The sequence below is a fragment of the Macaca thibetana genome, chromosome 1, assembly GCF_024542745.1.
Source record: "Macaca thibetana thibetana isolate TM-01 chromosome 1, ASM2454274v1, whole genome shotgun sequence".
NCBI classification, from domain to species: domain Eukaryota; kingdom Metazoa; phylum Chordata; class Mammalia; order Primates; family Cercopithecidae; genus Macaca; species Macaca thibetana.
In genome coordinates this window covers 115,282,368-115,310,193 of record NC_065578.1, presented here as the reverse complement: position 1 = coordinate 115,310,193, position 27,826 = coordinate 115,282,368, and the positions used below count along the sequence as shown (strand labels likewise).

Genomic DNA, 27,826 nt, shown 5'->3' with positions numbered 1-27,826 from the left:
GCTAGTTGGGCTCATGCATCTCTCTATTACTCTTGAAATACATGCAGGAACTGACAGAAAAATAGAAAGACAGATTTTTCAAAAGCAAATTAGAGAATATGAAGCTGGAACCCAGATCTCCCTGACAGATCCTGGTGAACTGGGGATGGCTGACACAGGGATGCCAACTCACAGATTCAGAACAATGGGTTGACAACCAGCCCTCCACATCCTTCATCTCCCAACATGTGAGATCTTGGTTTAAATGTTTTGTTTTGCCCAATTTTAAAAACTTTTCAAGTATTGTTGATATATTGATCACATGCCTACTGTGTGATCTAAGGAGTTTTATTTTGTCAAAGCCCAGACAAGATAAACTAGGATATGGATCCCTACAGTATTTAGAAAATGTATTGGCGTAATCTATACTTAAAGTTTTCGAAGGAGCTCACTCACCAGACTAGACTCAATTGCTAGCTCATTTTCTTCCCCCTTTGGTCAATACTTAGTACTACGGTAAAACCCAAACCAGGATATTACCAGGCCATTTTAAGCTAAACTGTAATAAACCTAAATAGGATAAGTGTGAATCTCAAGAAATGTGTTTTTATGAGTCTTTAGATTTTAAAAATCACTGATTTATAAGTCATTCAAACCCTGTTGACTAGAGATTATTAAGGTGATGAATTTCCTATTATTTTTTGTTAATAACAAGCTACATTCTAAAGCCAAAGAAAGAATGTTTTTTTTTATGTTAAGGTACTTCAAATTGAAAAATCATTTGCAAATTGAAAAAAGCAGGAAATCTACTTTTCTTTTCCCATACATTAACAGAAAAGGAAGACTATAAAGACAAAATATTTTCAGTCTCTCAAGTTGACTTACATCTACTTCTGTTTTATAACCAGCATCTGTATTTTTGTTCTTATGCACTAAATTGAGTTGAGCATTCAATATACTCTATTTTCAAAAAGGATTTGAGGGGCACAGCACTACAGGCACTCGTATAATCATTCACTCATCTAAAGAAAGAGGACCTGAGAGAAAATCAGGCACAACTGAGGGCAGAACCAATAGTAGGTGCCTCTAATATAAAAGATGAAAGGAACATAAATATGGCAAATACAGGCATGAGCACAGAGCCAGGGCTATGGGGTGCCTTCCAGTTCCTAAAGAGGAAAAAAGCTAGGTGAACAGAAGTGAAGGGGGTTGAGACAGAGACACTCTTGGCTGGGTACTAATGAAACATTTGGAGGTTTCTTTTTTTGGTATTTATATTCTTACTGCTTAGATGCTGAGAATAAATGGCACGTCCTGAAAAGGGATAAAGTACTGGCGTACATCAAGAAAAGTTGCTTTAGCTGCAACACAGAGAATGGAATGGAGGTAGCAAGCATGGGAGTGGGAAGATCCATCAAAGGCCATTATAACCATGCAGGCCGGAACGGCAGACTTCCAGAAGAGAAAGGATTCATGCAGGATATAGATGCCTGGAATTCAGAGGTAAGATCTGGTGTGAGTCATCCATGAACAGGTATTATTGAAGCCACTAGGATGTATTAGGTCAACCACAGACTGAGTGAAGCTTAAAGATAAATTTCAAAGGAAGCAATCAAATGTATCTTTAGCACTTCTCTTAAAATCGTAAAACCTTAAGCTTTATGGACATGTCACAAATCAAATAAATCATTTTCCTGAAATGCAAATATAATCTGAAAAAATAAAATATTGCTTTAAAATGGACCATATGCTTATGTAATCCCCAAAACAAAATTAACATCTGTGTAATGAAACAATGTATATCAAAGCTATGTCAAAGAGGAAGGCTGCCATACCTTATAACCATATAATTAATAACCAACCAACTTTCACATAATACTCTCTCCTCATCCTCAACAGCCAGCCTGTGGTATGTAAATTACAATATATTGGCTAAAGACTTTCTATTTTTTCACCCTCAGCATGTGTTCCATTCAGGAAGCTATGGAAAAATTCAACTGAGTACTAGACGGAATACTAGAAATAAGGGGTCCTTTTGACTTAGACAGGGTAACAGAATCAGATGTCACTAGAAAGGAGGGGAAAGGAAGAAAAGGAAGGTTGCATGTCGAGCATGAAGTGAGGGTTATGCCCTGTGTGCTTGGGTAACAACAGGGAGAAGGCTGGGGGTGAGGAAGAAGAGAATATAGATGCCACTTGACTTAAGATAGGGCTGCCCAGCCCCCATGGTAAGTTGAAAATACTGTAAGTTGAAAATGCATTTAATGCATCTAAGCTACTGAACATCATACTCATAGCCTACATTAAATGTGCTCCAAACACATTATCCTACAGTTGGACCAAGTCATCTAACACAAAGCTGACTTTATAATAAAGTGCTGACTACCTCACGTAATTTATTGAATACAGGAGAGCACTGCAGAGAATAATATCTTGTTTGCCCTCAAGGTCACGTGGCTGACTGGGAGCTGCTGCTGATGGGGCACTGCCCAGCATCATGAAAGAGGATCCTCCCACACTTGTTACTAGCCCAGGAAATGATCAAAATTTAAAACCGGAAGTACAGTTTCCACTGAACACTTATCACTTTTGCACTATCATAAAGTCAAAAAATCACAGGTCGAGCCACCCTAAGTTGAGGACCACCTATAATGTGTTTTAAAATCAACTGCCAAAGTGGTATTTTCACATTTGGCTGATCTGTTGTTTCAGGGTGCATCTTACTCCACAGTGTGCGTTTTAAATATAAATACCTAATAGGTTTCCATTTTTCAATTGACTTGTATCATTTACACTTACTGCCTGGCATCCTGGTATACCCATATGACACAAACAAGCCATCTCCAGATTTCTTTCTTTTCCTTCCTCCACTGAATAGTCCCGTGCTGTTATTATTATCCTTCCCTACTGTATTAGAGCACAGCGATCAGGAGATGTTTCTTTTTTTTTCTTTTTAAGAGACAGGGTCTTGTTTTGTTGCCCAGGCTAATCCATGAACTAGGAGATGTTTCTTAAGTTGATCATGAATATTAGGAAGACCAAAGAGCAAGAAGGACCTCTATCATACTGACTCCGAGAACTGAGACACATATGCAGCTTCTACTCTGAGCAACTTCTCCTAGGCTCTACAAATGTGATACATTTGTCTGCTTCAGTTTTCTCCTGTGACCTAAATAGCCCATTGTAGGTTTTTTATTTCTTCTTCTAATTTATAGCGACATTTCATGGAATAATAGTTGAAAAACATGCTATAACCACAAATCACTCTAATGAAGGGAGAAGTGAATGGTAAATAAAAAATCATTTACACCAAGCTTTTACAAGCAGTGGGTCATTTCCCTCCCCCAAGTGGGCTTTGCCCTTTCTTGCCCTCCTTGTTTTGGCTCAGGGCGGGTGACTGACTCTGCATCACCCACAGATGAATAATGTAGGACCACTGTCTTGCATAAGTCTAGGTAAGGGTATGGTTACCCAAAGAAAAGCAAACAGATTTTTCATTCCACTTTTGCCATGAAGCATGACACCTGCCAAAAAGATCACTCTCAGTACGCACTGTGCCCTCCTCTCCCACTCCCCACTTGCACCTCTACCTCCTCCCCCGTGAACTATTCATTCTCCATGACACACCTTAAGTCTCATCTGACTTACCCTAGCGGAGCTTACCACTCTCTCCTTTCTGCCACATCACCCTATTTTTGCTTTATGATAATGCATGGTGAAGTGTGTCCATTTGTCTCTCCCCTATGATGCTGTGAGCTTCTTAAGGGTACATTTGTATCCCCCGTGGTAACCTTACAGTGTCTGTCAGCACTAATTAAATATTTGCTGAATTATTTATGTAAGAAGAGTAAGTGCCATCGTCTTATAGGCATCTTCACACACAATATCTCCAGGTCATGACTTCAAGCATTAGGTTGTGAGTTTATGGGCATACAGGAAACTACATAATTGGTAATCATTTCCTTGGAGTCACCGAATGCCATTCTCTTGAAAAGAAGTGTAGACAGATTTAGAACTTGAGGGGTTTCCCTTCTTCTTATAGCCAATCTGAGAGGAGCTAGAATACTTTGGTTTTATCTTTAGTCCCTGAAAGCACTTTATTTGGTCCACAAATATCCCCACTGAGAGGAGCATATACGATCATGCAAGGATAAGAAATGTGCCATGGATGATTCACAGCCTATCAAGGAACCTGAAAGACAGGCAGGGGCTGTGGTAGGTTAGAGAGCGGTACCTAGCCCCTCAGCTGGCTGCTGTATCCCTTTTAAAAGGCAGACTTGTTCAGGGCCCCACATAATTCACTAGTCCCAACACAGCCTTCTCTGAAAGGAGGACACACCACATGACTGTTCGGGGCATAGCCCACCTAATCATAAAGAAAAGGAAGACAAAGGGCAGGTCACCCTGGCTGTCCAGGCAGGTCAACCAAAATGGGCAAACAAGACTGGGCACGTGCCTCTTGATTGAGCCTCTTGTTGCTGGAGGTCGTGCTTTGATGAAAACCAAGTCATATTATAACTGCCACGGCCCTACCCAGACTCCCAGCTTGTCAGTATTTCAAGGCTGCAGGGACGAAGCCAACAGCAGCTTCCTAGGACCCCTGCAGCAAATCCATGAAGGCTCTACACAATCAGAGAACTGCTATGGTCTCCTGTGAAAAATTCTGAACGGCTCTGATAACAATTCCAACCAAACTTCGGCCCTTCCCTGGCCCATATTTAAAATAAAAATAATTACAACTCTGTACATGAAAATCTAACTTCAGGAGAAAATCAGGTAATCAGAGGCCTCCTGTGACTAGGGAGTACTTGGACAGGGTATTTCAGGAACAGTTTCATGGTGATTAACTAACTTGCTTCATCTCAATGTAGTTGTCACTCTGAATTACCACTTAATGGGTGAAGTGTGCAGGCTATAACAATCAGTAGTACAGGTGTAAGGAAGCAAGACATTAAAAAAAATTAGCCCCTAAAGCAATTAATTGCAGTGAATTTTTCAAATAGTTTTAATACTCTGTCTTTTGACCCCAGGGTATGGCTTGGGGAAAATATATTAATCTCAAGATAATAGCCAGTCAATTTCAGCTCTTCAATATCCACAGTGATATTAAGAATTCCAGCCTTACACTTTTTGGTTGCAAACATTAATTAAGCATGATAATTGTGTGTCTCCGTGATATTTGGTGCTTTCTGAATGAGTCAGAGCTCAGGGAATAATCTGAATACAGCAGACAGCAAATTGCTACATAAATTTGCTCCAATAGCTATTAGCTCATTTTAGAATAGTCAAGACTCCTAGATTAGAGTTTTGCATTAAATACCAAGTTAATCACATCTACCTAACCTTTTATTTGCCCTTCCCAAAAACCCTTCTAAAGAAACTTCTGCAAGGCCTGACGCAAGTGTAATAAGGTGCAGGGTGGACGTTAAAAAATGTGTGTTTTTAACACAGTATCTTTAAACTATAGAGTTTTGTAGAATCTCTCTTAATAATTATCTTCCAAAATTTTATGTGATGGGTCAACAGGACTTCTTATTTGTTCTTTAACTTTGATTTCAGACAAGAGTATTTCAATATGAACCAAATATTACCTATACACGACAGATTATATATTAAGGATATTCACCAACTTAGTGACATGTTTAGGTGCCAGTTTCAGTACTCCTTTAGAGATTTGCAGGGGCAAGTGAGAGTCTAGTGAGGTCATTGAAATTGATTTAATGCTAAGAAATTAAGTGGAAGGTTTAGTTTGGCACTGCACTTCACCATAATAAGGATGAACTCAACGCAGTGCAGAGCCTAGTGGCTCCTCAAGGACACCAGCTAAAGAGTGACTGATGCCAACATGCTGCCTGGTGCTGCTGGCCTTGGCTGCCCCTTGATCACCATTCACGTTATTCTCCATTCTGCTGCTGTCTCTCCATTGACTCTTATCATTTTGTTTGAAAGCAGCAGCAGGAAACTTTCAAGCCACCTATACCACACCAGCATTCAGAACAGCACCCAGACCAGGCTCTAAAGCACAAAGCAGAAGTACAGTGCGTGAACTCACAAATAATTCACACTCTGAACGGTGGGATGGGGGCACACAGCACAGACACTTCATTGGTACCTCAATATAAAGGACTTCAGGAAAAACAAGAGATTCTGTGTTAAACATGTGAAACAGAAGAGGCCTTTGTTAGGTCTCCCTGAATCTATTCAGAGAGGAGAGACATGGTGAATGTCACTGGGGCAGGTGGTTGCGGGGCTCTGAGAATACAGTGAACTGCTGAGAGCATGAGACTTAACTATTGTCCATTCTATTTAATTCTCCTTTGTTATTTTTTGTTCTATTAGGAAACATGTACATTTCTTTGAGCTTGACCAGCAATAAAGCTTAATGTAATCATTACTACTTCTACTGTACTTGAGCGGGTTTTGTGGGGGTGGAACACTGGTCAGGCTCCTCATGAGTCTGACACACATGCCCCAGGTCACATCGCCTTGTAGAAGGCAGATGCCGACACCACTCACAGATGGGCTGCCTGCCTGGTCTCCTTCCTGCTGCTGGCCCATGCCACAGTGGCCAGGCTTGTTTACTAACTGTGGGGCACTGAGGACGTCACCCAGCTACTCTGAGCCCATGTCTTCTTCCCTTTTTAATTAGCAGGCTAATATTGCTTTCCCTTCTCCCCTAGAATTCACTCTGTCCAAAGCACTCTCAAGCAGTGACTGCGAGCATCTTATTTAGCTTTCAGTCCAATGTGTTGGGAAAGAAATGAAACTTTTTATATGAGGAATGTGAGCCCTCCCTAAATTATCGGGCCCAGAGAGGCACTGGAATGAAGCAGCAGTCATGTCCCCATCTCCCCTTGAGCCAAGTATCATCTCTTGAAGCTGCTTGCTATGTGGACTCTAGATTGACGGCACCGGTAGCTATACATTAACCTCACAATGCTGCACACTGGACACCATAACCCCTACTCCATAGTTCAACAATATACAGCCAATTGCTGATCAATGTTATTTATGCAAACTAATGAAAACTCCTGACAAACAACCTTGTATCCACCCACTCCTTTTTCCTCTTTTTGCCTTTAAAAGATTACTTGCAACAAAGATCGAAAAGGGTACTTCCGACCATAAGCGGGAAGTGTTTCCTGGGCAGCTGTCCTCACCTTGGCTCAAAGAAACTCTTTAAAATTATATTTTGTGCCTCAGTTTCTTCCTTTAGGTTGACATTTCGTGCCCCATACACTATCTCCCCATGGTCACTGTGCTAACCTCAAATCCTATTTCATGCTCCATACACTATCTCCCCAGGGTCACTGTGCTAACTGTTCTCAAATCTGCCAAGGCATACTCCTATTGGCTCTTCCTGTCCCTTCACTGCCAGTGAGCCACATGGCCCAGGCAGAGTCGATCTTCACCCTGTTCTCATGGACATGTTTCTGGGGCTGCCACAAATGGCTGGTGGTGGCAGAGGTGCTGAGGCCCTGGACCCTACTCCTCAGGAATGACAACAGCAAAGTATCTAGGTCTTCTAAATACTGAAATGCCAACTAAGATACCATTTAAAACTAAAGGCTTCTATTCTTTTTTGTTTATTAAAAAAGCTTGAAAATCACTGAAGTGGAAAGAATATGAGCTCATCAAATTCCAGACTAGCAGCTTATTAGGTGTATGATTTAAGGAACATTCTTTAAATTCTCTTCATCTGTTATTTCACTAACAGAGTGGGGTTGTTGGTAGGACTAAATACACAGCATCTATGGAAGGCCTCTGGCAGAGAGACTCCCATCCCAGAGTGCATTTTTAAAAAGTGGATAGCTGCCTCTTCCCTCTCTCCTATACCTACCAGACCTTGTATAAACTTATCTTCTCACCCACAAACTCAGTACAAAGTATGGAATGATCTTGTCATAGCTGAGGATAGCAAGCCTTCTCTAACATAAGGCAGGTAGTAGTTGCTCAGTTAACACTTGTTAATAATGGTATCCCTCTGGAAATATCTAAAAGGGTTCCTAATTATAGATTAGGATACATACAGTGTGATATTCTGCATAAATGTTGCTTAGGTCAAGCTCTCACCCTGGTACCACAAGCATTCTCATCAAGATTGCATTGTCCAGTGGTGGTCAGCTGTCCTCTTCAGAAAGTCCATTCTCCAGAAGCAGCTACTAAAAGGGGTTGTCAAAAATGGGTGCTCTGCTTATTCTTGATGAAAATAGCAGCCTATTGACTAGAAATAACGAATACCAAAAGTGGGCTAACACTGGTGAAATTAAAGGCATTCAAGATACCTGGATTATGTCAATATATTAAGGGTACTCCCCACCCTTGCAGGAATTTGTGAGATAATCCAATGTGTAGGTACTCTACCTACAGGGTCATGCTCTCAGTTAAAACCCCTCCTTGGTCCTGAGCCAATATGAACTCTGGAAGCTTCTTTCTCCCCAATGCTGGCTGAGGAGTGGAGGTTGGGAGTAGGAGTGGTGGTATCAGTACCATGCCTATGGAAAATTACACTACAGGTAACTATAGGTTACCTATAGTGACCTATCATGGAAGCAGTGTTCAAAACATCTAGGAGACAAAAGAGCTAGGACTTCTCAAGCCTGCAAGACAGTTTTTTATGTGATACTTTGATTATAAGAATTTAGTTAATAAATGTATATATTGTATATGCAGAATTTGGTCTGGGATTTGCTTTCATTATAATGTAGTAATAGATTTATTGGAGAGCAGACCTATAGTTCTCACCCATTTCAAAATCCTATGGAGATTCTAAGTAAAACTAGGGCTTTTTGCAGAAATGACTAATTTCATGTTTCAGGGGTGCGAGGTACAAGATGAACTTGGAATATCTTGTTATGCCAAAAATTTCTGATAGGCATATCAGAAATGATAGGCATATCAGAAATGATAGGCATATCAAAAGGATACAAGAGGACTCCCATTTCCAAGAAGACTAAGGAGGCATGTTTTTCCTTATTCCTCCCACTAAAGATAAGAACAGAAACCAATAAAATTTAAAACTGAAAAACAATAGAGAAAAATCAATGAAACAAAATACTGGTTCTTTTAAAAGATCAATAATATTGACAAATCTCTGTAATGACTGAGAAGTAATTAAACAAGAAAAAAAGACACAAGTGTCCAATATCAGGTAATAAAAGAAGGTATATCATTTCAGACCCTGAAAATATCAAAACAATGATAAGGTAATACTATGAACAATTCTACACACATAGATTTGACAACTTAGATAAAATGGACCAATTCCTGGAAAAGTACAAACTACCACAACTCATTCAATACAAAATAGACCATTTGACAAAATAGCCCTGTAACTATTAAGAAAATTGAATTCATAATTTTAAAACTCCCCAAAAGGAAATCTACAGACCCAGATAATTTCACTGGAGAATTCTACCAAAGGCTTAAGGAATTAATACTAACTCTACACAATCTCTTCCATGAAATATAAAAGAAGGGAACACTTTTCAATTCATTTTATAAAGCTAGTATTACTCTGATACCAAAACCAAAGATAGTCCCAAAAGAGAAAACTACAGAGCAATACTCCTCACAAATACAGAAGCAATAATCCTTATCAAAACATTAGCAAATAGAAATCAGCAATATATAAAAAGAACCATGTACTACCCAGAGATGCAAGGCTGGTTCAATATTTGAAAAAAATCTCTGCAATCCATCATATTACAAGAAAAAGAAGAAAAATTACACAGTCATTGCAATTGATATTTGACAAAGTATCAATTTGAAAAAGTATTTGACAAAATTCAATATACATTCATAATAAAAATTCTCAAAAATATTGGAATGGGGAGGAAGAAGAGCAAGATGGCCAACTAGAACCCTCCAGCAATCATCCTCCCCACAGGAACACCAAATTGAACAACTATCCACACAAGAAAGTGTTACCGAAACACCAGGGTCTTTCTCTAGGTCCTGCTGGTTACCACACAGAAAGCCAATCACTGAGACAACAAGCATTGCCAGGGAAGAAGGCTTTATTTGGGTGCTGCAGCCAAAGAGACGGGAGATCAGTCTCGAATCTGTCTCCCTGACCAACTGAAACTGGGGACTTATATAACAAGGAAGTAATGTAGCTACATGCAGGAAAACAGAAATTAGGGAGAGGTAATTGAGGGTCCTGGCCTTTCACTGTCCAGATGCAGTGACCTGCTGAGTCTCAGTTCCTTAATAATATCTGGGAGGCCTAAAGTTCAGTTACCCGAGGAAGGAACTCCAATAAGACAGACATAACTTTCTCAAGTTTTAAGAATAGAAGGGTCAATTTCTATGTTTATTCAAAAGAAACCATAAACATCAGCTCTTTGGGACAATTGGGTGAGTTTCAAAAGGACCTTCTTAAGAAACAAAAATCAGGACTGATCACAGTACCTGGTTTTAACATCGCATCAAGGAAAGAGGCACCGAAGAAGGTAGGAAAGACAATCTTGAATTGCTGACACTACCCTTCCCCCATCCCACAGAAATACCACATGGCACAGGAAGAGAGAATCTGTGTGCTTGGGAAGCAGACAGCACAGTGATAATGGAACTTTGCCTTAGAACTCAGTGAGGCCCTTCACACCCAAAGCAACATAGGGCAGAATTCAGCTGGTGCCCACAGAAGAAGCATTTAGATGAGCCCTAGCCAGAGAAGAATTGCCCATCCCAGTGGCCAGAACCTGAGTTCTGGCTAGCCTCACCACTGCAAGCTAAAGAGCTCTGGGGTCTTCAATGAACTAGTCCTTGTGGCCTAGACTGTACTTCCTGGGCAAGTCCTAGTGCTAGGATGGGCTCAGAGTCAGTGGACTTGGGATGCACATGATCCAGTGAGACACCAGGTTGGGTAGCCAAGGGAGTGCCTGTACTGCCCCTTCTTCAATCCCAGGCAGCACAGCTCACAGCTCCAGGAAGAGAGGGAAGAGTGAGTAAAGAGGGCTTTGTCTTGCAATTTGCATACCAGCTCAGCCACAGTAAAATAAAGCATCAAGCAGAGCCCTGATGTCCCCGTTCCAGGCCATAACTCCTGGATGACATTTCTAGACCAATCCTGCGCCAGAAGGGAACCTGCTGCCCTGAAAGGAAGGACCCAATCCTGGCAGAATTTACTACCTGCTGATTAAACAGCCCTTAGGCCTTGAATAGAACAAATATCAGTGGTAGGCAGGCAGCAGTCACCATGAGCCTTGGACAAAACCCAGTTTTATGTTGGCTTCAGGTGTGATCCAGCACATTCCCAGCTGTGGTTGCCATGGGGAGAGACTCCTTTGCTAGAAGAAAGGAGAGGCAAAGGACTTTATCTTATAACTTGGGGTTATAAGATATAAAATATTCAAAAGCTCAGCCACAGTAAAATAAAGAACCAAGCCAACTCTTAAAGTCCCTGACTACAGGCCTTGGCTCCTACATGGCATTTCTAGACCCATCCTGGGACAGAAGGGAACCCACTCCCCTGAAAGAAAAGACCCATGCCTGTTAGCTCACCACTTGCTAAGTAAAGAGCCCCTGGGCCTTGAATAAACATCAGTGGTAGCCAGGCAATAGTTGCCACAGGCCTGGGGCAGTGTTGGCCATGGGCAAAGGCTCCTTCTGCTTGAGGAAAGGAGAGGAAAAAGTAAAGGGGACTTTGTCTTGCAACCTGGGCACCAGCTCAGCCCCAGTAAAACAAAGCGTGAAGTAGATTTTTAAAGGCCCTGATCTCAGTCCCTACCGCCTGGGCGGCATTTCCAGATCCACCCTGGTCCAGAAGGGAACCTGCTGCTCTTAAGGGATAAGATCAAGTCCTAGTAGGAGTAATCACCCACCGACTAAAGAGCCCTTGGGCCTTGAATAAACATCAGCAGTAGCCAGGAAATAGTTGTCACAGGCCTTGGGTGGGAACTAGTACTATGCTGACTTCATGTGTGACCCAGTACAGTCCCAGTGGTAGTGGCCAAAAGAGTGCTTATGTCACCCCTCCCCTAACTCCAGGGAGCTCAGCATGGAGAGAGGCTGTCTGTTTGGAAAACAGTAAGGGAAAAGAACAAGAGGCTCTGCCTGGTAATCCAGGAAATTCTCCCAGATCTTAACCAAGACCACCAAGGTGGTATTTCTACGAGTTTGTAAGAGTAACAGTGCTACTAGGCTTGAGGTGCTGTCTAAATGCACTTATGGCTGCAGTGACCAAAAACTTAGATTTTCAAAGCCTTCTCAAGAAAGATGAGTACAAACAAGCCCAGACTATGAAGATTAGAATAAGTACCTAACTCTTCAATGTTCAGGCATCAACAAACATCCACAGGCATCAAGACCATCCAGGAAGACATGACCTCATCAAACAAACTAAATAAGGCACCAGTGACCAATTCTGGAGTGACAGAGATACGTGACCTTTCAGAAAGAATTCAAAAATAGCTGTTTTGAGAAAGCTCAATGAAATCCAAGATAACTCAGAAAAAGAATTCAGAATCCTATCAGATTAATCGAACAAAGAGATTGAAATAAAAAGAATCAAGCAGAAATTCTGGAACTGAAAATTTTTACTGACAAAATGAAGAATGCACCAGAATCTCTCAAGAGCAGAACTGATCGAGCAGAAGAAAGAATTAATGAGCTTAAAGACAGGCCATTGAAAATACATAGTCAGAGGAGTCAAAAGAAAAAAGAATTAAAAAATAATAAAGCATGCCTACAGGATCTAGAAAATAGCTTCAAAAGGGCAAATATAAAGAGTTATTGCCCTTAAAGAAGAAGAAGAGAAAGACCTCAGGATAGAAAGTTTATTCAAAGAGATAATAACAGAACTTTCCAAACCTAGAGAGAAGGATATCTATAGTCAAGTACGAGAAGGTTACAGAACACCAAACACATTTAACTCAAATAAGACTACTTCAAGACATTTAATAATCAAACTCTCAAAGGTCAAGGATAAAGAAATGATTCTAAAAGCAGCAAGAGAAAAGAAAAAAAATTACATACAAAGGAGCTCCAATATGTCTGGCAGCAAATTTCTCAGTAGAAACCTAACAGACCAGGAGAGAAAGATATGATATATTTAAACTGCTGAGGGAAAAAGACTTTTATCCTAGACTAGTATATCCAGTAAAAGTATCCTTGAAACATAAAAGACAAATAATGACATTCCCAGACAAAAGCTGAGGGATTTTGTCAACACCAGACCTGTCCTACAAGAAATGCTAAAGGGAGTTCTTCAGTCTGAAAAAAAAGGACATTAATGAGCAATAAGAAATTACATGAAGGTACAAAACTCACTGGTAATACACAGACAGATACAGAATATTATAACATTGTAATTGTGGTGTATAAACTTGCATACCTTGAGTAGGAATACTAAGAGATGAACCAATCAAAAATAATAACTACAACAACTTTGTAAGAGATAGAAAGTATAAGAAGTTATAAATAGAATCAACAAAAAGTCAAAAAGCAAGGGGATGAAGCTGAAGTGTTGACTTTTTATTAGTTTTCTCTTTGTTTGCTTGTTTTTGCAGAGTTAAGTTGTCATCGATTTAGGATAATGGGTTATAAGATGTCATTTGTAAGCTTCATGGTAACCTAAAATAAAAAAGCCTACAACAGATACACGAAAAATTTCAGCAAGAAATTAAAATATACCACCAGAGAAAATCACTTTCACAATAAAGAAAAAGGGAAGGAAGAGAAAACCACAATACAACCAGAAAACAAATAACAAAAGGGCAGTAGTAAGTCCTTAATTATCAACAATAACATTGAATGTAAATTGACTAAACTCCAATCAAAAGATACAGAATGGCTGAATGGACTAAAAAACCAAGACCCAATGATCTGTTGCCTATAAGAAAAACACTTCACCTATAAAGATACACATAGACTGAAAATAAAGTGATGGAAAAAGATATTCCATGCCAATGAAAACCAAAAAAGGGCAGGAGTAGCTATATGTATGTCAGACAAAATAGGTTTCAAGACAAAAATTATAAAAAGAAACAAAGAAGATAATTATATAATAACAAAGGGGTCAATTCAGCAGGTGGATATATGAATTAATAATATAGGCCACATGCAATGGTACATGCCTGTAATCCTAGAACTTTGGGGAGTGGAGGCGGGCAGACTGCCTGAACTCAAGAGTTCAAGACTAGCCTGAGCAACCCCGTGAAACACCACTTCTACTAAAATACAAAAAATGAGCTGGGCATGGTAGCACACACCTGTAGTCCCAGCTACTCGGAAGGCTGAGGCGTGAGAATGAATTGAACCAAGGAAGTAGAGGATGCAGTAAGATGAGATCATGCCACTGTACTCCAGCCTGGGTGACAGAGCACGACTCTGTCTCCAGGAGAAAAAAAAAAAAGAACTAAAAATGTAATGCACCCAACACTGGAGCACCCAAATATATGAAACAAATATTATTAGGGCTAAAAAGAGAGATAAACCCCAATACAATAGTTGCTGGAGGCTTCAGCATGTCACTTTCAGCACTGGACAGGTCATCCAGAGAGAAAAATCAACAAACATTAGACTTAATCTGCACTATAGACCAAATGGACCTGCATTATAGACCAAATAAATATTCACAAAATATTTCATCCAATAGCTGCAGAATATACATTCTTCCGTTCTTCTCCTCAGCAAATGGATCATGTTCAAAGATAGGCCATATGTTAGCCACAAAACAAGTCTTAAAAATTTCAAAAATAGCCGGGTGCGGTGGCTCATGCCTGTAATCCCAACACTTTGGGAGGCCAAGGCGGGTGGATCACGAGGTCAGGAGATCAAGACCATCCTGGCTAACATGGTGAAACCCTGTCTCTACTAAAAAATAGAAAAAATTAGCTGGGCATGGTGGCACGCGCCTGTAGTCCCAGCTACTCAGGAGGCTGAGGCAGGAGAATTGCTTGGACCCAGGAGGCGGAGGTTGCAATGAGCCGAGATTGCACCACTGCCCTCCAGCCTGGGCAATGGAGCGAGACTCCATCTCAAAAAAGAAAGGAAAAAAAAATTTCAAAAATATTAAAATCATTTCAAATATCTTATCCAACCACAATGGAACAAAACTAGAAATCAATAACAGGTGGGACTTTGAAAACGATACAAACATAAGGAAATGAAACAATATGCTTCTGAATTGACCAGTGGGTCAAAGAAGAAATTAAGAAGAAAATTTAAAAATTTCTTGAAACAAATGAAAATGGAAATACAATATACCAAAACCCATGGAATATAGCAGTACTAAGAGGAAAGTTTATTGCAATAAGCATCTATGTCAAAACAGTAGAAAAACTTCAAATAAATAACCTAATGACGCAGATTAAAGAATTAGAAAGCAAGAGCAAACCAAACCCAAAATTAGAAGAAAAGAAATAATAAAGATCAGAGAAGAAATAAATGAACTTGAAATTTTTTAAAAAGTACAGAAGATCAACAAAATGAAAAAATTGTTTTTTTGAAAAGATAAAATCAATAAACCTTTAGCTAAACTAAGAAAAAAAGAGAGAAGACCCAAATAAATAAAATCAGAGATGAAAAAGGGGACATTACAACTGATATGACAGAAATTCAAAGGATCATTACAGGCTACTATGACCAACTATATGCCAATATGTTGGAAAATCTAGAAGAAATGGATAAATTCCTAGACATATACAACCTTTCAAGATTGAGCCATGAAGAACTCCAAAACCTAAATAGATCAACAAGTAACAAGATCAAAGTCATAATAAAAAGTCTCCCAGAAAAGAAATGCCAGAGACCCATTGGCTTTACTGTTGAATTCTACCAAATATTTAAAGAAGAACTAATACCAATCCTACTCAAACTACTCCAAAAAATAGAGGAGGAGAGCTGATTCTACTTCCAAAATGATTCTTCGAGGCCAGTATTACCCTGATACCAAAACCAGACAAAGACACATCAAAAAAAGAAAACCTACAGGCCAATATCTCTGATGAATTTTGATGCAAAAATTCTCAACAAAATACTAGAAAACCAAATTCAGCAACACATTAAAACATCCATCATGACCAAGTGGGATTCATCCCAGGAATGCAAGGATGGTTCAACATATGCAAATCAATGTGATACATCATATCAACAGAATGAAGAACAAAAAACATACAATCATTTCCATTGATGCTGAAAAAGCATTTGATAAAATTCAACATCCTTCATAAAAATCTGCAAAAATCTAGGTATAGAAGGAACATGCCTCAAAATAATAAAAGCCATATACGACAGACCCACAGCTAGTATCATACTGGACAGAGAAAAACTGAAAGTCTTTCCTCTAAGATCTAGAACAAGACAAGGATGTGCATTTTCACCCCTATTATTCAACTTAGTACTGTTAGTCCTAGCTAGAGCAATCAGACAAGAGAAAGAAATAAAGGGCATCCAAATTGGAAAGGAAGAAGTCAAACTACCCTTGTTTGCAGATGATATGATCTGAAAAAATCTAAAGACTCCACCAAAGAATTATTAGAATAGAAACAAATTCAGTAAACTTGCAGGATACAAAGTGAACATATAAAATCAGGGGCATTTCTATATGCTAACAGTGAACAATCTGAAAAAGAAATCAAGAAAGTAATCCCATCTTCAAAAGCTACAAATAAAATAAAATACTTAAAAATAAACCTCGCCAAAGAAGTGAAAGATCTCTACAGTGAAAACTACAAAATATTGATGCAAGAAATTGAAGAGGACACAAAAAAATGGATAGATATTTCATGTTAATGGACTGGAAGAATCAATATTGTTAAAATGTTCATACTACCCAAAACAATCTACAGATTCAATGCTATTTCTATCAAAATACCAATGACATCTCCATAGAAAGAGAAAAAAAATCATTCTAAAATTTATATGGAATCACCAAAGACCCAGAATAGCCAAAGCCATCCTGAGCAACAACAACAACAACAAAAAACCTGGAGTAATCACATTATTTGAATTCAAATTCTGCTACAGAGCTATAGTAACCAAAACAGCATGGTATTGGCATAAAAAATATTGGAATTATGGGAAGCTTCCTTGATTTGATAAAGAGCATCTATAAAAACCTACAGCTAACACTGCACTTAATGGTGAAAGATTGAGTGCATCCCTCCTAAGACCAGAATCAAGGCAAGGATGTCCACTCCTACCATTTTATTCAACACAGTGCTAGACATTCTAGCCAGAGCAATAAGGAAACAAAAGGCATACAGATTGGAAATAGAAAAAAAAATAAAACTGTCCTTACTTTTTATATGACTGTCAAGAAAATCCCAAAGAATCTTCAAAAAGCACCTAGAATTAATAAGTAACAACTTAGATGAAATGGACTAACTCCTTGAAAAGCACAAAGTACACAACTCATACAATACAAAATATATCATTTGAATCACTCTATAACTATTAAAGAAATTAAATTCATAATTTAAAAATTTCCCAAAAAGAAATAACACAAGATTAAGATCAAAGGATACAAGATTAACATACAAAAATTACTTGTATAATATTTATCTATACTAGCAATAAACATGTAGAAACAGAAATTTAAAATACAATACCATTTACAATCCCTCAAAAAAAAGAAAAAGAAATATTTAGATGGGAATCTAATAAAACATGTTCACGGTTTGCATACTAAAGATATGAAACATTGATGAAAGAAATCAAAGACACTTAAAATAACACATAGTATTGATGTATTGGAAGACTCAGCATAGTAAAGACATTGATTCTCCCCAAATTTATATGCAGGTTTAACACAACTTCTATCGAAATCTCAAAAATATTTGTTGGTAGATATAGACAAAATTATTCTAAAATTTATATGGAAAGGCAAAGGAACTGAAATAATGAAAATACTTTTTGAACAAGATAAAGCGGTAATCTATCCCTTTCCAAATCTGCTTATATAACCACAGTAATAAAACTAAGCCTAGATGAATCTGCAGATAATTATGCTGAATAAAAAAAGCCAATTTCAAAAGGCTTCTACAACATGATTCCATTTTTACAACATCCTTAAAATGAAAAACTCATAGTATAAGAGGGCAGATTAGCGGTTACTAGTGATTAAGAAAAGGGTAAGGGATGGGAGGAAAGTGGGTGTGGCTCTAAAAGGCCATGAAGGATCCTTGTGGTGATGGAAATGTTTTGTGTCTTAGCAGTGTCAGTGTCAATATTTCAGTTATGATATTATACTATGGTTTTCCCCATTGGGGGAACCTAGGTAAAGGGTACACAAAATTTCTCTGTATTATTTCTTGCAACTGCATGTAAACCTACAATTATTTCAAAATGAAAATTTTTATTAAAAATAAAAGGACACAAGAGGCAGCTTGAAGAGGTTCCCATTGGTAAACTAGGAAAAATTTTAGTTCCAAAACAATTCAGAGCTGTAATAAATTACAAATCATTGAAAAGAATAGGAATCCAAGAGTATATACATATGGTTGATAAATATATAGGCAAATAGGCACAGAGACAGACAAGGGAGAAGAAAGGGCTCTTGCTTACAGTAGAAAGTACGAAAGCTAGTAAATGTGATGAAAGTGCTGGAGTTAAGAAATAACCATTTTGGGCCAGGTACAGTAGCTCACACCTATAATCCCAGCACTTTGGGAGGCTAAGGAGGGGAGATCACCTGAGGTCAGGAGTTCGAGACCAGCCTGGCCAATATGGTGAAACCCTGTCTCTATTAAAAGACAAAAATTAGCAGGGAACGGTGGCAGGTGCCTGTAATCCCAGCTACTTGGGAGGGTGAGGCAGGAGAATTGCTTGAACATAGGAGACAGAGGTTGCAGCAATAAGAAACAGCAAATTTATATAACCTGAAAGTGATTCCCCATAGTTCTCTATTCCTGGAAATGAAAAAAAGATAGTAACTGGCAGGGACGGGGAGAATATCAGACAATACCTGGAATGGCTAATCAAAATTAACATCACCACTAAGGGCAGATGGATATAGTGTGTCTTTTGATGTGATACCCTGAGAGGGATACATTATTTATGTACTATTCTGACTTGGGATGCAAAACCAACCCAAATGAGGAATCATCAGACAGATCCAAAATGAAGAACATTCTTATTTTGAAAAAGAGAAGAGGTATAGATGCTTTAATAATATGAGTGTTATAAAAGAAAAAAAAGGCTGAAGGTCAAAAGATACTAAAGAACTATAAGACTAAATGTCATATGTGATTCTGAATCGGATTCAATACATGAGAGGAAAATACAATGCTATCAAGGATGTCATTGGGTTAACTGACAAATTAGGTACGGATGGCATACAACTAGGTATAGTTTAAATAAAACTATAGTATCAATGTTGAATTTCTTGACATTGATAACTGTAGTGTGGTTATGAAGAGAACATCCTATTTTTAGGAAATACACGCTGAAGTATCTGGGCATAAAAGAACACTAATATATGCAACTTTCAAATGGCTTAGGAAAAAACAGACAATAATAATGCTAATGAGGCAAACTAGTAACAATAGATGAAACTAAAAGAGATAAGGGGATTCTTTGCACTATTCTCACAATTTCTTTCATTTGAAATTATTGCCAAATAAAAAATGTTTTAAAAATTATTTGGCTATAATTACTCACCAAAAAGAACCTAAGAAATGTACATGCCAATTTGGGTAAGATACACTCCTAAAAAGCACAATAATTAAGAGCACAGGCTTCTGAGTGAAGACAAATTTAGCTTCAAATCTCAGCTCTGCCATTATTAGCTAACACTGACCTCAAGGGATCTCCATTTTTTTAATCTGTAAAATGGGGGAAATGATTCCTATCTCATAGAATTACTTTGATAATTAAATTTTACGTATATCACAATCTCTGGCATATCATAATCATTAAACAAAGCTGCTTGTTATTTTAACAGGTTAGGAGTGGTGGCAATGGTGGTGGTGGTGGTGGTGGTGGTGGTGGCTGCTATAGGCCATGGAGATACAAAGATGACCAAAACATGGTTTCTGACCTCAAAGAACTCTTAGAGCTGAACCACAAACAACAGTCTGTAACATAAGTGAAAATAAATTGGTACTGGAACAGAAACAAAAGCATATTTACTCCTGGGGAGTTGGCTGGGAAGACTCACAGGGAAGGTGACACTGAAAGTGAGCCTTAGAGGGTAGGTAAGGATTTCACCAGGTGGAAGTCAGGGCAAGTGGTGAGGGTTTTTCTGACAGTAACAGGTTATGCTGAGAGCTCGGGGCACGTGTGGGAAATAGTAAATATTTCCACTGGGGTGAGAGCGGGGGAAAGTGCAGAGTGGGGCTGGAAAAGTACACCTAGACCAAGCTATGAAATGTGAGGGGTCCTGAATGTAACTCATAGGGTCTCTAATGTGTTCTGTGTGCTGTGGGAGCATCACTGGAGGTTTCTAAGTGAAGAGTAACATCAGGAATTGCAGTCAGAAATGCTGCTTTGGTGGTCACTCAAAAAGTTAGTCTCGTAACTTTTAGGAGTGGGGCACTCCACTGGGGACTCCTAAAAAAAGGCCAAGAAAACATCATCCTTGGCATGTCTCCCCTTTTTTTAGTATGCCGCATCCAAAGCAGGATTATCAAAATAGTCAACAACAGGTAAGGCTGGCTAGGCCATGGTGCAGACATACAGACAGGCGGACACACACACACATACTCTCACACACTCAGACACACAGGAGAGTGGCTTCCAGGAAGGAGTGGTCAAGGGATTTTGGGAGAGCTAACTAGCATGGCAACCAGAACTGAGAGCTGGCAAGGGTCCCAGAGGCCCCCTGTTGTACCAGGCATTTACCCCATTAACTGGATCATAGGGTCCAAGGATGGGGCCAGGATGCCAACAGACACATGGGTAGCTCAAGGGGACCAGGCAAAGGAAAGGGGAGTATTTCTACATTTTAACAACCAACACCAGTGCCTTCCAGCTGACCATGAGATCTGCCCCCACCCAGGGTTTCTCTTCACCAGACCATCTACCCTCAGATTCTTTAACTCTGGCTGGCTCAGAAGGACCAGAAACGTCTCTCTGGCCAGCAAAGCCCCCTTGAAAGTAAGGCTTCCTGACCACACTAGGCGGTACTATCTGTGTTTTACATTGTACAGGCAAGGTGCTATATATGGTCTACACACAGGACTGGACTTAAAAATGAGCTATGGGTCAGGCACGGTGGTTCATGCCTGTAATCCCAGCACTCTGGGAGGCCAAGGTGGGTGGATCACCTGAGGTCAAGAGTTCAAGAGCAGCCTGGTCAACACAGTGAAACACCTTCTCTACTAAAACTCCAAAAAAATAATTAGCCAGGCATGGTGGTGGGCGCCTGTAATCCCAGCTACTTGGGAGCTGAGGCAGAAGAATTGCTTGAACCCAGAAGGCAGAGGTTGCAGTAAACCGAGATTGTGCCACTGCACTCCAGCCTGGGCCACAAAACAAGACTCTGTCTCAAAAAAAAAAAAAGAACTATGGATGCTATATATGAATTGTTACATTTCTCTGTGTTAATTTTTGCACATTTAATAAAGAGAGATTAAAGATTTAATTCACTTTTTAAAAGGACAACATAATCAATATATTGTTCTTTTGGAGCTTGTATCTTTTCATCTAACTAGTTTGGAAAGATTCACACTTCTCCCATGTGTAGTAAGAGGAAAGGAATGTGTTCTCATAGAATATTCTCCTTTGATACATTAAAACCTTTAACTTTTCAATTTACTGGAAAGTTATTTGAAAATATGGCTGATATTTAAATCAGCAAGACAAAAAGAGTAGCTCCATCTGGACAAAGAGAGACATTTATTTAGTGATTGGAACAGCCTGTTGTTACCTCTGAGGCAATGGAGGTGAAGCTGCTGCTGAAATGCACATGCTTATGGATCTCACTGCCGTTGGCTGTCAGGAGCCAGTCCCCAAAGGCCTGGTCTTCACCAGCTGACTGGTTACCGTGGCTCTGATTTGGCAGGAGCTCTGCCAGGTCCCAGTGGTATGATGGCGTGGCCCCAACCAGTGCAATGAGGATGGCCTCCGTGGCAACGTAGAGCTGAAAGAGCAAACACACAGAACCAAACACTGCAGACATTTGCCATCAATGTTGAAGACACTTAGCAGGCTTGCAAACCTTGAAAGATCAGTTTCTTGCTTTTGTATTTTTATGAGCTACAGATATAAGCCACATCAGAAACAAAGGAGAAAAACATAAAAAAGAACCTTTATGAAAGGTTCTGTTTTACCACAAACAGAATCATTGGCAATCCCACTTGTAAAATGCTTTATACTTTTTCAGAGGGTTTTCTTTCGAGATATTTCTGATGCTAAAGACACTGTTTATATGCTTATATGGTTCAAAAGCAGAAGGGCAGGGAAAACATTATTTGCTCTGATTTAAAAGAGTAACATTCCAGCTATTATCTCTTCAACACCATATCTTCAGATCAGATAAGCATTCACTAGGGGGCTAGGAGTATCTTGGCCTTGGATTCATGATCTAAACAAGAGACTTTCTGTAGTATAATTGTCTCAGAAAACAATATATATTATATTGTTTTACTAAAGCAGGTAAGCATAGTATGCACTAGAGTAGGCACTATTTTAAAATATGATATACAGCTCATAATAAGATTTTAAGAAATTCAAAGTCCCAGCTATAGATACTCATTTTGTAATGTTGAGTTGTACTTAGTCTTGGTTTGATCTAGCCATAGTTGTCCTCCTGCAAAGAAAATATATTTCACGCATTCGTTCAAGAAATATACTTCACACGTTCATTCAAGAAATATTTATTAAACACATATGCCATTGTCACTAATTGTTCTGGGCTTTACAGCTACTTGCAATTGGGTTTATGTCAAGCCCTATTGCAACCTTTTTGTGCTATGGATTTTCAGTATTAACTCCCATTGTTGGATGATTATTTCAAGTTTAACATTTATTAAGAAAACACATAATCAGTCTGCTCCAGAGCAAGACAATCTAAAGAAACTATCCCTATTAACTTAGAACTTGATGTCTTAAGATACCTTTAATCATCACTGCTGCAGTCCCAGCATTTTGGGAGGCTGAGGCAGGTGGATCACTTGAGGTCAGGAGTTAGAGACCAGCCTGGCCAACATGGTGAAACCCCATCTCTACTAAAAATACATAAATTTTCCAGGTGTGGTGGCGGGCACCTGTAATTCCAGATACTCGGGAGGCTCAGGCAGGAGAATCGCTTGAACCCAGGAGGTGGAAGTTGCAGTGAGCTGAGATCACACCACTGCACTCCAGTCTGGGTGACAGAGTGAGACAAAAAACAAAAAACAAAAAAACAGATGTGATGTTTCCATTCTGGGTAAGGCTGAGAGGATCTAAGGCATTCTCAATCTACTTTGAGTCCATCGACGATGGCACTCTCTGGAGAGGTACAAAGCTGCCATGGGTCAGGATGCTGGGTGATTTCTTATACACTGCAAGGGAAAGTAAGTTCCTAGACCGGCTCCTATTTGCATACTATTACAGAAGTTTTCAAATAGGAGGTAATCAGCTTATAAATATAAAAACCTTAATAATTATATGAACAGACAGATTACACATTTAGCAGCAGCTATAATTACAAAGCCACTTACACCCATTTAGGAACTGCCCCTGATTATTATAATCTGCTGAAATTTAATTGATGAGTATAAAGCAATGAAAAACATGGGGCAAGGGAACTCGGGAGGAGAGGACTCAAAACACACATTCTAGTGAATGCACAGCCTTCAATTAGGAAAGCAAACTAGTTATGTTTTCTAAATGTACTCTTTCCTACCTTTGTTCACACCATTCGCTTCACCTGGAAGGCACTTTCTCCTGCTGCAAATGTTTGAACTTTCCCCATCCTCCAAGATGCAACACAGATATCACCTCCTCCATGAAGCCTTCCTTACTGTCTTGCTTGTATCTCCAACCCCTCCAGAAGTCCTCTCCTGTTTCTTGCTGCTCACTCCTAAAGCTCCATCTAGACTTTTGAGAGCGTGAACCATTTCCTTCACTGTATTATATTTATGTATTTGCTTGTCTTATTTTGTCTGATTGAAATATACTCTCCTTAAAGGCAGGATCTATGTCTGATTCACCTTTGGTCTTCCAAAGCAAATAACCCAGGGCCTACACACTCAACAGGTGAATGAATAAATGACCAGGATGGAATACCAATAACAGCACATGCCTTTATAATGCTAATTATGTTCCAGGCACTATTCAAAGTTTCTTTTGAATATATGTTAACATATCATTTTTTTTTTTTTTGGACTGAGTTTCGCTCTTGTCACCCAGGCTAGAGTGTAATGGTGCGATCTTGGCTCACTGCAATCTCTGCCTCCCAGATTCAAGTGATTCTCATGCCTCAGCCTCCTGAGTAGCTGGGATTACAGGTACCTGCCAACACGCCCAGCTAATTTTTGTATTTTTAGTAGAGATGGGGTTTCACCATGTTGGCCAGGTTGTTCTTGAACTCCTGACCTCCAGTGATCCACCCGCCTCAGCCTACCAAAGTGCTGGGATTACAGGCGTGAGCCACCATGCCTGGCCAACATATATTTTTATCTGGATTGTTCTAGGATAAGCAATCTTCTAGGTAGAAGAAGAAATGCTCCAAAGGGTCCTCTAATCTGAGGCATCGTCCATTATGAAGGATACCATTCTCAATAAAGCCAGTTTGGAGAAAACAACTCAAAAACAAAGTGATGTTGCTATATACCCTTATTCATAATATAGGGAATAGTGAAATCTACCTAAGCAGTATTATCTGTATTCATCAGTATTAACCAGTTTTCTTTCTAGCAACCTGCAGGCAGAATAAGCACTTTCCACTTCTCTCATCTTCTCTGTTCTCCTCCCACTCTTCACAATGTCTTCCTCATCCACCTCCTATGCATGCACACACACCCACACAAACACACACACACACACATACATCCAAGGCCCTCACAGAACATACAGGTCCACAGCTTTATGCCACCAGAAGAGTCAGAAACTTGCAACTCTTCTATGCAGTGCCAGCCTCAATAAAACGGTGTTAGCCTTTTTGTCTCCTCCAGTACCCATGGTCATGCTTACTTTTGCTAACCATAAGGGAGACAGAAGAAGCAGGCAGTAATGATACTGTTTCATAAATGCTATGAAAGGGGTACTGTGAGAAATTATGTCAGAGAGGCAATGCTTAAACACTGCATTCAGATTAATACTGGTCCTTGGCCAGGTGCGGTGACTCATACCTGTAATCCCAGGACTGTTGGAGGTCAAGGTGGGTGGATCATTTGAGGTCAGGAGTTTGAGACCAGCCTAACCAACATGATGAAACCCTGTCTCTACCAAAAATACAAAAAAAAAAAAAAAGTAGCTGGGCATGGTGGCACATGCCTGTAGTCCCAGCTACTTGGGAGGCTGAGGCAGAAGAACTGCTTGAACCCGGGAGGTGGAGGTTGCAGTGAGCTGAGATTGCGCCAGTGCACTCCAGCCTGGGTGACAGAGCGAGCCCCCCCACAAAAAACAAACAAACAAACAAAAAACAACTAGGTCCTCTATTCTACAGTCACTTACAGGGTCATACGGTCATAGAAAGTCAAAGATGGCTTAGCATTAACTAGCCATGGGGATGCATCACCTACACACAGAATATGGGGGTGGTTCTCTTTGGTTTGCTATCTTTGGCTATGACAGATTCACACAGCTCACATCCTATTCCTTTCCCCTAAAAAAACAAAAATATTCTCTCATTCTTCTCTCTACTATTATCTACAACTACCATGGACACATTCACCCACATAGTTTTGCCTAATAAAATTGCACCCATCAGCAGATGGGCCTTAAAGCCACAAAGAGCAACCACCATCCATTGTCTACCAGAGTGAGAATAACAACATCTCAAATAAATCATTATCTTCTCTAGCTCTACCTCTAGGGAAGGAGAACAAGTGCCACAGATGGCTGGATTTTTTCCCCCCTTTCAATGTAATTATAATTAGAAAAATGACTAAAATGCACTAGGGTATTGAAATTTTTAAAGTTTCAAGAAGTGAAGGTTTTTAAAGTAATTTTATATTAACACCATTATGAGCTCTTACAATACTTCTCAGGAAACCAAAAAAGTCTCCTATAAATTGTCTCATCACAATACCTTGTGCTATGAAGTCATAGTTCAGTATGATGTTTATTTTTTAAGTAGGAAAAATGAGACACAGAACGATTAAGTAAACTGTTCAATTTATATATAACACTAATTGCAAAAGCAGGATGAGAACAAGAACCACTTAACTTTGGGGCCAGAGCTTTTTTCGGAGAAAATAGAGGGAGGAGGGAAATCAAAGATTATTTTATTGTTGCCATTACCTTTTTTTTTTTTTTTTTTTTTTTGAGACGGAGTCTCACTCTGTCGCTGAGGCTGGAGTGCAGTGGCCGGATCTCCGCCTACCAGGTTTACGCCATTCTCCTGCCTCAGCCTCCCGAGTAGCTGGGACTACAGGCGCCCGCCACCTCGCCCGGCTATTTTTTTTTTTTTTGTATTTTTTTAGTAGAGACGGGGTTTCACCGTGTTAGCCAGGATGGTCTCGATCTCCTGACCTCGTGATCCGCCCATCTCGGCCTCCCAAAGTGCTGGGATTACAGGCTTGAGCCACCGCGCCCGGCCACCTTTAGTTTTTTTTAATGCATTTAGTACTCAGTTACCTAACCAACTCAATCCAAAGCATTACATAAGCCAGACCTTAATCATGAAGACAGGATTATATGCCCATTGTCCAGCACAGAGTGGGTATTCAATCAATATTTGTTGGCTGACTTACTAATACTAGCTATTTTTTGTGTGTAAAATTTGAGACACACTAACACACCCGGAGTAACTGGTGCCTCTAAATACTGTTTTTTCCCCATTTTAATCTGTCTACATTATGACACCAGATCAATCTCCCTGAAACTCCTCCTGAAACTCTTCCAGTCAAAACATATTAATGGATAAATAATAAGTTTTCTAGCATTCCAGATCCTCCACCACATGGTCCAGGTGCTAACTAATCTGCATTCAAGCTTCCTCTACCAGCCTATTCAATTCCCCCAACATGACTTATTCATTGTGTGGTGTGAAGGCAGTAGAATCTGTTATCCCGAGTCTGAATCCCAGCTCTAATTAAACCTTGAGCAAATCCAAACCTCTCTAAGTTTCGTTTTCTTCCAGTTAAGACCAGACACTAATGGTACATCTTTATCCAAGTCATTAATATCGAATTAACCTATCTTCAGTGTCAAGTGCGATTCTTCCATAGTCAACAGTGAATGGCACAGCACTGTACAAATAGTATACAATAGTGCTTCCTAAATTTAATGTGACTCCCTAAGTCTGGGTGGGGCTAAGAGTCTGCATTTCCAACAAGCTGCAACAACCAACAACCACACTCTGTGTAGCAAGGGCATAAGTTATTCCCTCTTCCACACTTATTCCAATTTTATGTTTTTCTACCTGAAATGACCTTCCCATTTCTCCCTAAATCCAAGCTTCAAAGTTCAGCTCAAGTTCAGATATCTCTCTGACGGCTTCAACAAATCACTCTAGACTACACCATCTCCTCTCTTAATTCCTAAAGCATTAGTTGGCTGTACTATTTACTGGGGAAATACTGCTTTGTATCATTATATAATGTGTAGATATAGTTCAACTCTAACTTTCAATGATGTGTCATCTCCTGAAGGAAAGAAACTCTAACTTATACTGCTATTTCCCTCTAAAGAACCCAACACACTGCTATATACATAAAAGTCTATCTCATATATATAACATATATAGTCTATCAAATACATTTTTTTAACTAACTCCTTGCATAATGGTATAACCAAAAAAAAAAAAAAGATG

The 27,826-nt window shown here is 39.5% G+C and overlaps 2 protein-coding genes across 6 annotated transcripts in view; one reads left to right on the top strand and one right to left on the bottom strand.

Annotated features, from left to right (window-relative positions):
• The window catches only part of NGF (nerve growth factor), a 1,213,865-nt gene that overhangs the window by 496,228 nt on the left and 689,811 nt on the right, over positions 1-27,826 (top strand). The window lies entirely within an intron of this gene.
• SLC22A15 (solute carrier family 22 member 15) overlaps positions 1-27,826 on the bottom strand; it is a 95,059-nt gene that overhangs the window by 57,598 nt on the left and 9,635 nt on the right. For 2 of the 3 annotated variants that reach the window (XM_050748178.1, XM_050748187.1), the window contains exon 2: positions 21,794-22,006. The exons of the other annotated variant lie outside the window; for it this stretch is intronic. In XM_050748178.1, coding sequence (XP_050604135.1) covers positions 21,794-22,006 — 213 coding nt within the window. The remainder of the gene's footprint in view (positions 1-21,793; positions 22,007-27,826) is intronic. 3 annotated transcript variants of the gene reach the window in all.